Genomic DNA, 12,708 nt, shown 5'->3' with positions numbered 1-12,708 from the left:
TACATCACATGTAAATGCACTTTATTACTGTTCTGATCAATGGAAACAGAAAGGCCCTGAAAATGAAAACACGAAATTCTAATAACTTATAAAGCTGATTTTAGTAGCATAGTACTAATGAAGCCACATATCTTGAAATCCTAATGTCGTCCTTATAATGCCAAAAGATATTTCTGAGAACGACATTCCTCTGGAAAAAAATGGATCAATCTGAAATGAAATTCCAAAACTAGTTTACCTCTTTGCAGTTTTCTGAATTGGAGAAGTGTATGAGATCATCATTGTACATCTCCTGGGTATTGATGATGTCACTGTATTCTTTCTGACTGAGATCCTCTGGGTTAATTCCATTGGCTCTTAAAAACTCTTGGTAAGCCACACTGAAAGCCTGCCCAATGGACTGAGCAATCAGCTGTGCCTGCAATGGAGAACAAGGCACAGCTCAGAGAAAGGGCGGAGAAACAGTTTACCACAAAACCCACGAGAAACCAGGAGAGAGACTGGAATTTAAAACACTCAAAATAAAGGATTCTGCAAAGTTTCTGCATTAGCATGGATATAAAGTCACTTTAAGGTCTGTTGTATGTAAAGCATCCATTACATCCAAAAGCAAATTGCAAACTCCATTTAAAACCCCTGCTGATCTCCTTCATGAGTATGTTTCAGTAGCAAGCAGCCATATGCTGTCCATGTACTCCCTCCAATAAACACTGGAGAGCACTGGCTTTGTACCAACATGGAACAGAGCTCACGGAAAGGATTGCCACAAACCCTGCTTCTGAACACAGTCTGTTTGCAGGAGTGATGAGAGAAGGGATGCTCTGCTCTCACATGCCTTCACAGACCTGTGCACTGATGATTTTGGTTGTCGTGTCGCCTGCTGTTTTTGCACCTTGGTTTTATAGGACTGAAAACACTGCTTGAACAGAACCATCTGCTCTCCTATCACTGCCACTGTCTACTATTCCCAGCAAACCAGTTCCACCTCTATTTCCCCACTGCACATCTAGAACAGCCATTCCCATTAACATCTCAACTGGCAATGTCAGGGATGATTTCAAGAGTGCAGTCAGAGCCATGATTATTGCTTGCTCATGTTGAGAACACCTTTCCAAAATACCCCATCTTTCTTAAATTTTGGAGCACTTATCTGCATATTCCACTAGATGGCAAGGGAACACAGAGCAACAGAGGTAGAGATCAGGAAAGGGAATCTGTAGTCCAGTTTTTCCACACCTGAATTATTTTTTTCCCTACTTGAGTTTACTGCAGCTCATAAGAGATTGCCACATTGAGTTTTGTATATTTGTGGGTTTTGGGTACTGAATTCTGTCATCCAGGATATGAGTAACTCCTAGTGACAGGAGAAGAAGTTAATTGCATCTCACAATGGAACTCCATAAAAACATTACTAATCAAACCCTTATTCTGGAAATGCAACACACCTTCTTAGAGAGAAGGTACATGCTAAATGCATAGGGTTTTCTGGACAACATTATAAATCTGTATCTTCTTACAATCTACTGATCGGGTGTTTTCTTTGATGCTAAAAGGTGGTTTTATTATTTCATTTGTGCTGCAGTACACAAAAGCACCAGTCTGTCTGACTGGAAAATTATTTCAGAAAATCAAGGACATAAATAGCCTAGCCGGTCACAAATTGCTTTTTCATCTTTTAAAACGTTTTAAAATTTTATCACTATACCAAGAGGTTGGTGGTAATATGGTGGCACAGAAATAATCCAGAACATTTTCATATCATTCCATTATTAAAGTCCTTATTGACTTCTTTCAATCTCCAGTACCATTGCTTTCTCTGTACTTAGTCCTTTGCATTTGCCTCCATTCTACATTCTCAAAACCAACATCTCCAGATGTCATACTTTATTCTGTTACTAACAGCTAGTTCTCACATCTTAATTTCATCTATATCTCCAAGGTCCTGTGGCTGTTTATGAAAGTCTTCAGCATTATGCACAACTTAGAGATAAGGTAATTAAGTTGCTTGAATAGGCCACCCCAGCAGAGCAGTCAGAGCTGAGATAACCAGGTCTCAGAACAACTCCAGTCTAGCACTCTTAACCTTTAGACAATTCCATTTCTCCTTCACAGGCTTAATTACTTTAAAATAATGAAAATGACTGCTTAGCTCAAAAATATGCAACCTGTGAGTTATGACTATCTGAACCACAGGACTCATTTTTAAATGGTATGACAGAAATGATATTTAAATCTGTTCCCATATAATAATGATGAGAAATGTTTAGTATTGCCTCTTAGTGTCAAGTTAGAAACAGATAACAAATTTTGCTCTTTCCATTTTACTAAGCTTAGTATATTTTTCCAAAAACATTTCAGGTTTGAAGTCCCCTGGTCTCCCACTTCAGACGCAAGTATCAACTTTGCTACAAAACCAAACCTGGATATATAACAGCAGTAAAGCAGGGTCATCTTCCTTTGCCACAAGAGGAATGGGATGGCACGTCAGGGCTTTTCACAGCGGTGAAACAAGATGTACAGCAGAGATGGACAGAACTCTTTTGCAACCACTACCTCTGCAATCCTGTTTTGCGAATGGCACCAGGTTCTTTCACCTTTTAGTATTTCTGATGCAAATGAAAATTAGAACGTAAATTCTGAAGTGGTCACTTCTTTCTTTGAACAGACTTTTAACAAAAAAGTGGGTTAGGGCTAATACAGCATTGGACCTCAGAGTATTTTATGGCATAAAATGACTAAAATTATGTTTGCTATTGTATAGAAGTACTAAGGGGAGTGAGAATAATGGCCATGAAGAAATACTGAGAACAAAACTATCTCAGCTCTACCTTCCAGTACCTGAAGGGAGCTTACAGGAAAGATGGCGAGAGACTTTTGACAAGGCATGTAGTGACAAGGCAAACAGAGTAGGTTTAGATTAGATATTAGGAAGAAATTCTTTACTGTGAGGGTGGGGAGGCCCTGGCACAGGTTGCCCAGAGAAGCTGTGGCTGCCCCATCCCTGGAAGTGTTCAAGGTCAGGTTGGATGGAATTCTGAGCAACCTGATGTAGTGGAAACAGTCCCTGCCTGTGGCAGGGAGATTGGAACTAGATGATCTTTAAGGCCCCTTCCAACCCAAGCCATTCTATGTAAAAATTCTAATTCATAATCTTTGCTAGGGGTGGAAAAGAGAACCGAAAAATAAATAGCTGAATGTGTTCTTAAACATCAAAGGATCAAGTGTCATGTTTAAGAGTATGTATATCAATTAGAGGTAAATAAGCCATATGGAATAAGGACGGGGTAAAGGACAGCCTTGTTCCAGGCCTGCCAAGTTGATATTCTCAGAAATTTGGCTTCAGTTTGAAAGAGGTCCAAAATGGTTCTACCTCATGCCATGATTCTGGAGGCATATACGTGTCTTTATGTGCCAACCTGCTGGACTAAGGGCAGGGTCATCTAATCCAGGATGAATGAACAATTTGACATCCCATAAATTAATTCTGACTTCAGAGATTCTCTACATGACATATGTTATTTAAATAAATTTAATTCCATTTACTTACATCCTCTGATTCAAAGACATGGCAAATCATCTTGTACTGCTTCTTTCCTTCCTGGGCCCCGGGAGTTGTTTCAATGCAGTCCTGGGAAGCCGACCTTGGCATGCGGCGCCGTGCCATGAGCACCACGATGTTGCCGATGTCGGCGATGTAGGAAATGGTGCGCAGCGCGTGGTCCATCATCGTCTCCTGCCAGGAGAAAGAAAGGAGGTTTTCTGCTGTGCTACAAATACTGCATCTTCCCTCTCCTTGATGGCCTGTTGCCTGAGAATGACAAAAGCTCCAGAAGCACTTTCTGTGGGCCCAGACCTGATATTCCCCACACAGCTGGATGGGCCCGAACTCCCCATGGAAGGCACAGTGGCTGTTCACGGCTTCAATGGAAGTGCTGCCCCAGGAAATACAGTGTGGTTGTTACTGTAAAGCAATAATGAAGAACTATACTACTAAATATTTTCATGCTGTTGAAAAATTCTGTTTCCCTCTTTTATTGGTTTTGCTGAATGAAACAGATGCATGCCACAATGACAGAACAAGTTTTACAAAAATCATAGATATTATTGCTATTATAGGATATGATTTAAACACCCAGGACATTATAACCTCTTATCTCTAAGGTAACATTTTCTCATAGAAAGCAAAGCAATACTTCCTTTGTAAAGAGCTATGAAGGCAGTATTTCACCTTCTCTGTAGGCAGAACTCCTAACACTTTTTTTGGTTACCTACATAGACCAGTTTGGAGGAACTGCTATAGTGTCTTGGTTTACAGTCAAAATCCTATTCCAGTCACTCTCATTATGCTGCCCATTTGGTTGTGCTGGGAGAACTCAACTCAGAAGAGCCACTGCCTGTGAGAATGATTTTAAGCGAAAACCTCTCTAAGCTTTATCGTAATGAACATTGCTCATGTAATTACACCTAAAGAGTAATAAATTTAAAAAGCTTCTGTCTCAAATCCCTGAGCTGTGCATCTTTTTAATTACTTTAGCCTTTTAAACTCTTAATTTCTGCCATTAGCAGGGAAATCCCAACCTCCTACTTTCAAATATACCATTATTCAGTGGCTTCGACTGAGTTGCCTTGGACGATGAAAACTTGAGTATCTGTAGTCAAAGACGTTGTCACTATTTTGTTCCAGTTATTACTATTTCATCTTTTGTTTTTATCTCCAGTTCATGCTTCTATCAATGGTTTCTTATATAAAAGAGCAATGGGGTCCCAGAAGGAAGAACCTTCAAGGACATTTTAGAACAGTTTCTGTGCTCTAAGTTTTATTATTTCTGAACTCAGAATTACGTATGAATAAATTAATGTGGCTCAACAGCTAGCAGTCTCATTTTCATTAAAAGGTTTCTATATGTAAAATAATGTTATTTTAATAAAACAATGTATGTGACACTGCTACAGTGATCATTTCAAAGGATGTATTTGAGACTGCAAAGACAGAATGATATACTTGTCTGCATCAATGTTTTAGACATTTGTACCTTCATAGAGGTTTTATCTGAGATACTGTATAAACAACCTGATTTCTCCTTTAGTTTTTTTAAATAAAAATAAATAAAAAGGTACAACTTCTCTGTTTCCCAAAAGGTGTGCTGTTATACAAGATGTTTCATAATATAAGAAACTTTTAGGTTTAAAATGAGAGTTTCAGAAATGCTCATGCAATCAAGAAATCCTATTGACTGTGTTTCCATTCAGTGCCTTGAAGAAAAGCACTGTTACTGAAGTTTGTGTATGATTATGGAAGAAGAAAAATTTTTAGAGAAAAAGGTAATATAGCTTATGTTAGTAATGCTTGTGTGGCAGATATTTTGACAATTTAGATAAAATATTAGAAAAGGCTATAAGGTATCAGGACTTAGTTGTAAGGATCCCTAGAAGCCATAAAGTGGCATTTGAAGGCAGTGATGATTTACATTTTTTCCTGAGGAGACACTCCAGAACTGTATGTTTTCTTCACTATGTGACTGTGCTGTCCCCTCTCACCCTAAATCCTTATGCTAAGTTCAATTAGGATAAAGCTTTCTACTGCAACTAAGACCAAGAAAGTGCCTCCAAATCACGGCATTAGCTTTGTTTTCTTAACATATTTTGCCCTTGTAAAGATGAACTGTTCCTTAAAAAACAGAAAGAGCCCATCTGAAAATTGCTCCTTGCTGGGGTTACTGGTCAGTTTGGAAAGTTTTTCCAGACTTTTATGTAATGCTCAAACTAGAAACAACCAGAAGCATAGTAGTTTTATTGGTCAAACAAGCTGAGGATATGTCCTGAGCATCCCTGTCCCTCACCCTGAACAGTTAAGAACATCTCCCAAATTCTGCCTGAATTTGAATTAAAAATGTTGTATAAGATAATTCACATTTTTTAATAATTTATCTAAGCAGCAGCATTCTTTATAAACAGTTTGGCATTGCTTTACCATTAGTTGAACAAACTTCTAAGGCCTAAGAAGAAAGACTGTTCCTTGAGTCAACAAAAGTAACTGTTTTAAGAATTTCAGTACAATTTAACTTGACAGAGAAAAATACAAATTACCATTTTTAATTGGAACCACCTGTCTTAAAAGTATGAAAAGATGGTTAAGAGATGGTTTGGGAGGTGTCTCTAGGGGTTGCAGGGGCTCAGGAGGATTTCCAGCACTTCTGTCAGTATGGAGAAATGTTTTATAATGGACATCCCTCAGCAGGATCTTGGCAGCACTGCAGAGATAGTTGCCTTTCAGCAGTGTGCACTAAGTGTTGTGTAAGGGTGTAATCACACATGCAGTGTGCAAAGAGTGGGTGGACTGGGAAAATGAAGGCATTTAATGTCCCCCTGCCAAGAGAGTCTTTCTGTCCATATCATCACAAAGATTTTTTTTTTATTATTTTTCCCCCTGTTGGGGTGAAAGTAATCATTCCCCTCAACACTCTCACATTTTTCCTGTCTAGTGCAATTACAATAAGAAATGAGACAAATATTATCTAGTGACTGTAAACATGTGTTTACTTTTGAGTTACTTGTGACTTGACTTTTTCCTTTTTCATCCATATTCCATTATACACACTTTTCCATTACCAATATCTCTTTTTCACCCTCTCTCCTATATTACTGTCCCATGAATCCCTCCATCTCTGCCCATTTGCTTCTCTATTCTTTCCCTCATCCCTTTCCTAGTCCGATCCATTCCATCCCCGTTACCCTTATATTTGTCCTTAGAAATTCTGACTCAGCCTTTTTCGAAACTACTGTTCTGTCTTCTCCTGTCTAGATTCCCCTTTCTCCCAGAATCTCCATTTTTTTTCTAAGGAATTCTTTTAGAATCCTGTTTGTTGCAACTCTTGAAACCCAAAGTATGCCTGAAGGAGAAAACCTAGGCATTCTCCTGAGCTTTCAAGTGATGTAGTCCCTTGGGAGTGCGACTTAGGCAGCCTAACGAGTCAGACAATTTTATGGAACCAGTCATCTACCAGAAGCTCTACACATACACATTTGTGAACTCTAGATCTTTCTTTTTCTTTGCTAGTTTTCCCAGTTGCTTCACTCCCAGCTTCTGTTCACTGAATGAGCAGGAAGCTGGGACAGGCTGTGGCATTTCTGCTGGTGTTGTGCACGGCCTGCGAGCCCACGGAGCTGTGGCACAGCCAGGAATTGCTCTCATTCGAAGGCAGGTGGCCAAACCTAGGGCTGCTCCTACCACATGTACACTACACAGGGGCTCGACTTGGGCTGAATGTATTCAGGAACTAAATGCATAAGCAACCAAAAAGTGTCAGGGTGCCCTTTCCTGGTGTTGCTGAGGGCAACAGAATCCCCACTGCTGGCTCTGTGCCAGCCTGGCAATGCACCTCTCCTGTGCTACCAGCATTGTGTACCCTGCTGCATGGCATTTTTTACATGAGAATTTCAGATTTTGAATCGGCTGTTACCTCATGTGAGCTATACAACACTACAGATGGATTAAAACATGTTTGGCACACTGCAGAAATAGGTTTTATATAATTGATAAAGCCATGAAAGTACAGATTGTCTCTGCCAGCTGCACATCAGCTGAAATAATCTATGATAATTACACCAGTCAGGAAACTTCACTAGCACTGAAAAATGCGACCAAGCCAAAAACGCTAAAAAGCCATGGGAATAAGTTTGTTACAGCACTGAAAGATGCACTGTAAAAAAACAACAAAAAAACAACCAAACAAAAAAAAACCAACAACAACAAAAAACCCCCCCAAAACAAACCACCCCAAAGAACCGAAAACAAAACCAAAAAACCCAGGGAAAACACCAGAGAGCTTGGAATTATAACAACTTCCAGTGTTACTATTTTCATCTAGTTGAACAGCTCAAGACACCATTCATCACTCTGCATTGCATTTTGCATCACTAGAAATCTCAGGGATTCAGAAGAATAAGATGACAGTTTCTTTGACAGTGTTTGTGGTCTTCCTCAAAGGACTTTCCTTTTTTATTTTTAAAAGGATTGGTGTTCAGCTGAAATGTTGAACTATTTAAAGAATAAGAAGAGTGACTTCCACTAAGACTAATCCTTACTCAACAAAAAGAACTTACCTATTTACTGCCACACATTCCAACTATAAACTGTAGCTGCTCGTTTATCAATAATTGTCTGTAGTCATCTTTAAACTGATCAGCATTTTATTTTCTGCTAATGCTAACATAGTCTCTGGATGATGCATATTTACCACAAGGTCAAAACAAGGCTGAGCCATAACAAACAGTGGTATTGCTTTTCATGGATGAAATTCAATAGCAGATGATTTATGGATGGCAGACTGTAAACATTGCTGCCCATGTTAGATGGGATATTCTACTCCTCATCTGACTCTTCCTCTTGGGAGTTCTGGTGGCATGTTAAGGACATCTGTTTATGTTAGCAGAAAAATAATCCATTTCCTGGAGAAACTAGCATTACCCTCACATTCAAGGATAGTAACGCTCTCCAACATTTCAGGAAGAAGTAAGTGCTTCATGGTTTCCTCAGAAAAACAAATTATATATCAATCGAAAACAAACCAAAATCCTAAATGTAGAGTGCTGCATTTATTTTTTTATTCAAGTATCTCTTATAGTTTCAGCTCATTTCTTCAGTTAGCCATGATATTTCTGAACTCTGATCTTATACACCAAGATACAAGTTTAATAACCATATAAATGGCAATATATAGGACATAACCACAGAGAAATTATTTAGCCTGCTTCTATTTCTTGTATCTAGATCATATGATCTAGAAAATATTATTTGACATAAAAGCCTTATTTAAACCAAGAGGTGGTGTGTGCTGTTTCTGTGCCATGGACAAATATATTCCCCGTCCCAAAAGAAAATACTGATTTGACATGATTTACTTCTGACTAATCTGTGCTGACTCTTGCTCATCTCCACTCACACGAAGGGTGTGTGAGTGCCTCCAAAGGGTTTGTTTGTTTTGGTATCTCTCTGACAGTTAAACTTACTTACTGTAATCCTGTTTTACTACTAGAAAAAAACCCAAATCTAAATAATAACTTCCTAATTCTAGAAGAGTGTCATTAAAAGGATAATATAAGGTCACTCAAACCAGTTTTCCAAATAATACAAGACGAATTTTCTAATTTGGCTGTATCTAGCTTAACTAAGCACTTTCTACATGGCTTGTTCTTTAGTGTAACTTCAGGTTGAAAAATTTTCTGTGTGAAAACTAAAGAAAAAGACATCACTAAAATTTCCCTTTTCAATACCTCTCATAAGAAGGAGAATTTAAAGACTTTCAGTAAGTATGATCAAAGTCTAAGACATCTTGTGAGATCAGTATGCTAAACATTGGGATTCACGTATAAATTATACGTACTTAATTGTAAATTCCTTAAAAAAGTCCTTACGAAGATCACCTCTTGTGGAATACAGAAGTATTCCTAGAAGATGAGTCTGATCACTGCTGTGGTCTCCAGATGCTGCTTTTATATGAACAACTAATAATTTACCTTAAGCAGGAGGATGGTGGTTCAGATGTGATTTATGGGAAAAGAGATTAAATGTTAAAAATGGCAAGATATGAATGGCTTAGTCAAAGCAGCAAATGACTTCCCTGTTGGGCTGTAAATCTGGGTTCTGAAACTGTTTCAGAGGAACAGTGTACATGCATTCTGAAAGACTTCTGAATCTTTTTCTAAATTGAATTACAGCTCTCAGCAACATGCAGACATCTTCCAATACATCAAATACGCAAAACTGGTGCCAGTATTACTATATTGGCAAGTGTTACAACAACAGGAGCTCTTTCTGAATACTCTCACAGCAGTGAATTTATCCAAATTTAGGAAAGTGCATATAACTGAGCCTAACTCAACCTTATTCTTGAAGAGTTTTAATCACAACTTACCTGTGTGTCTGCATTTAAAACTTTGATTCTCTGTGTGGAGATGAACAGATCCACTTCAGTCAAGGCCTGGGAATCTCCCTCTGAAGTCTAAAAGACAGATGCTTTGTGAAAGGGGATTTTTAATTCTCTCTTTAGAATTACAAATTCACTCATTGTTCCAAGGATAATGTGATGGGAGGCAACTGCACTTTAAACCACTAGAGAGATGGCTATTCAGAGGTGTTTCTAAATACATGCAAAGAGTACATCTATTGCATAGAAGGAGTGAAGCATACTCTGATTTTCTGGGATAGAGGGAATTTTTGGAGCCTCTGTGACTGACAGTTCAAATATTAAAATTCTCTATTTAGAGCCAGAACAGGAGAAAAAGTACGGCTGTTTTTTCCCCATTTTCTCACTGATGCAGTTCAGTACTTGAGGCACTAGAAGTGAGAAAGTCGGAGAACTGAGAAGGTGACTTAGTCCCCACCAGCTGCTTTGCCTTTGCCATCTCAGTGAGCTCACCAAAAACAAGAGCAAGCTGATGCTCAGTACTGTGGTGGGGTTTAGGTCTTTTCTCTTTTTTAGATTTTTAGTTTATTTTTTCCTAGAAAATAAAGAATTAAGGATTGAACTAATATTTCTCTCATATCACAGAAAGCCATCATCTGATGGCATCCTCAACCTCTGAGCACTGCTCACAAGGGAAACAATTCCATATCCCATTAGAGAACATGGTCACAGAGTAGGGGGGCATCAGCCTCCAGGTCAGAGACTGGTTCTTTCACAGTTCAAGGAAGAACAATGTATTTGCTGTTCTTTTTTTGAGTTATAAAGTCTTAGCTATGCCTTTAATTCATTCAGATTAATTTTATTTGAATTTTCATCCAGCAAAATACACAGCAAGCACATACTTTGGCAGAGATGACCTGTATTGCTTCCATCCTTTTAGGGATATTTTTGCCAACCGTATTTAGTTAACTGAAGTATTGTTTTTAACTGAGTGAAATGTTTCCTGTATGAATTGTTCCAGCTACTATGTGGTACATTTATGTTGTTTTCAAATATCAACAGTAATAAACATACAGTAAGTCACTGGCACAGGAAGTACATCTTCCTGCTTTAGTTAGTAAAATCAAAATAAGCATTACATTCAGAAAAATCTCCCAGATAGCAATGGTTGTATATCTGGATTAAACAAATCACAGGTATTCAACAGAAGAAGGGCAGCAGACAGGCACTGCAGCAAACCAACAACAAAGAAAATGAGTTCATTTTACTCCATTCACCATTCTACTGATTAACAAAGAAGAAACCAAAATGACAACTTTATGAGGATCCATAATGAAAGACGTAACACTCCATGGAAAACAACAAAAATGTAACTAAACATTAGCATTCAAGAAAAACTGTTTACACACCGTTTTTTTCTTGATTTTAGCCGCCTTTTGCATCCTCTGAGGAGTAGCATAAAAAAAGAATGCAGACAGGTGTACACACGAGGAAAGAGAAAAGACAGTGTGGGAAGTCAGGGAAACCTTTTGACTATGAATCCAGGTTGTTGAAAATTAAAAAACTGGGGGCAGTGGTAGAAGAATGTGCAAGAGAGAAAGATTTGCTTATACCTTATGCACTTCTCAAGATATTTAATGGCATTATGCATGTTGTCAATTGATTACAAAAAAACTAGTACCAAAGTGTTGTCTATTAACAGCTACTCCTCACACTTATCCTGCTAAATTTACAGCAGTGGAAAATGGCAGGACATGCACTATCTTAAAGCCAGGGTTTTCTGTCCATATTGACCACATGTCTACATGTAACTGTTGAACAAAACTCAGGCTCTCTTCCACAACTACCTAAAGTAGTCAAGTACCTCTGACAGATCAAGGTTGGTAATAACATACAAAAAAGTTCTTACGGATTTAATTGCAATCAACAATTACTTACTGTAGCTTGAGACATCACAATATGCTAAACAGAAACTCAAAGGTTTGGAAAGTTTAAAGAACTGGACATTTCCTGCATTCCATTTGCTTCAATCATCAATCATGACATGTCTCTTGCTAAGGAAGTGGTTTTTTGAAACTGGTTTCCTTCAAAAACGTGCAATTTTTAGCAATTAAATATTTTATTGACTAAGCACATACTTTTTCTCTTAGCATTTAAACCTGCCTCTTTCTAATCATGTGTTTATTCAGATGAGGTATTTACAGTAGAGTCACAAAAATTTTTAAAATAAAAATATCCTACTTGGAGTATCAATCAAAGAAATACTTTCTTTACACAGCTGTATGAAGCAGTCTGTGCTACATTAGTTACAAAGGAATTGTTCACTGTAAATAATACCAAATCCAAACACAACAGTAAGGAATGTTCTTGTTCTAAAAAATTAATAATTCAATATATTGAGAGCAATCTTCTCAGTTTGTAGTAAGTTAAAGGAATTAATGACATGTGACATGAGTCAAACCACAGCCAAACAAATATCCTGTGCTTTGCCACTGAAATATTTTCTAATTGCAATCTGCAACTTGTCTTTAACGACTGAATTTGTCACACAGCTTCCAAAGAATTTTGAATAGACTCTGGAATAATTTATATTTTGCTCCTTAGAGATGCTGTATGTATTTTTATAACAAGCACTGGAAAGTAATGGTATTTACAGTACTAGATATATAATCATGTATAGATACATACAGAGACTAGAGAGACAGATTTATACGCCCTTCGGGCAAGGTGTGAGCTGCACACCTGCCCCGCTGGGGCTCAGCTGGGCCAGCTCAGGGGGTCCCTCCAGCAGGGCAGTCCCTAC

General features: G+C 38.1%; 1 protein-coding gene across 4 annotated transcripts in view; it reads right to left on the bottom strand.

Moving 5' to 3' along the window:
• The window catches only part of APBA2 (amyloid beta precursor protein binding family A member 2), a 97,113-nt gene that overhangs the window by 11,566 nt on the left and 72,839 nt on the right, over window positions 1-12,708 (bottom strand). For 3 of the 4 annotated variants that reach the window (XR_003530051.1, XM_027657568.1, XM_027657567.1), the window contains 4 exons: window positions 11,315-11,350; window positions 9,915-10,001; window positions 3,548-3,733; window positions 239-418 (listed from right to left, as the gene is read on the bottom strand). Coding sequence is in view for 3 of the 4 variants with exons in the window: in XM_027657568.1 (XP_027513369.1) it covers window positions 239-418; window positions 3,548-3,733; window positions 9,915-10,001; window positions 11,315-11,350 (489 nt within the window). In the remaining variant the exon portion in view is untranslated. The remainder of the gene's footprint in view (window positions 1-238; window positions 419-3,547; window positions 3,734-9,914; window positions 10,002-11,314; window positions 11,351-12,708) is intronic. The other variant, XM_027657570.1, reaches the window with a different exon arrangement.

This window comes from Corapipo altera, unplaced genomic scaffold (assembly GCF_003945725.1).
Source record: "Corapipo altera isolate COAL_440 unplaced genomic scaffold, ASM394572v1 308, whole genome shotgun sequence".
NCBI classification, from domain to species: Eukaryota; Metazoa; Chordata; class Aves; order Passeriformes; family Pipridae; genus Corapipo; species Corapipo altera.
This window is presented reverse-complemented; position numbering and strand designations above follow the sequence as displayed.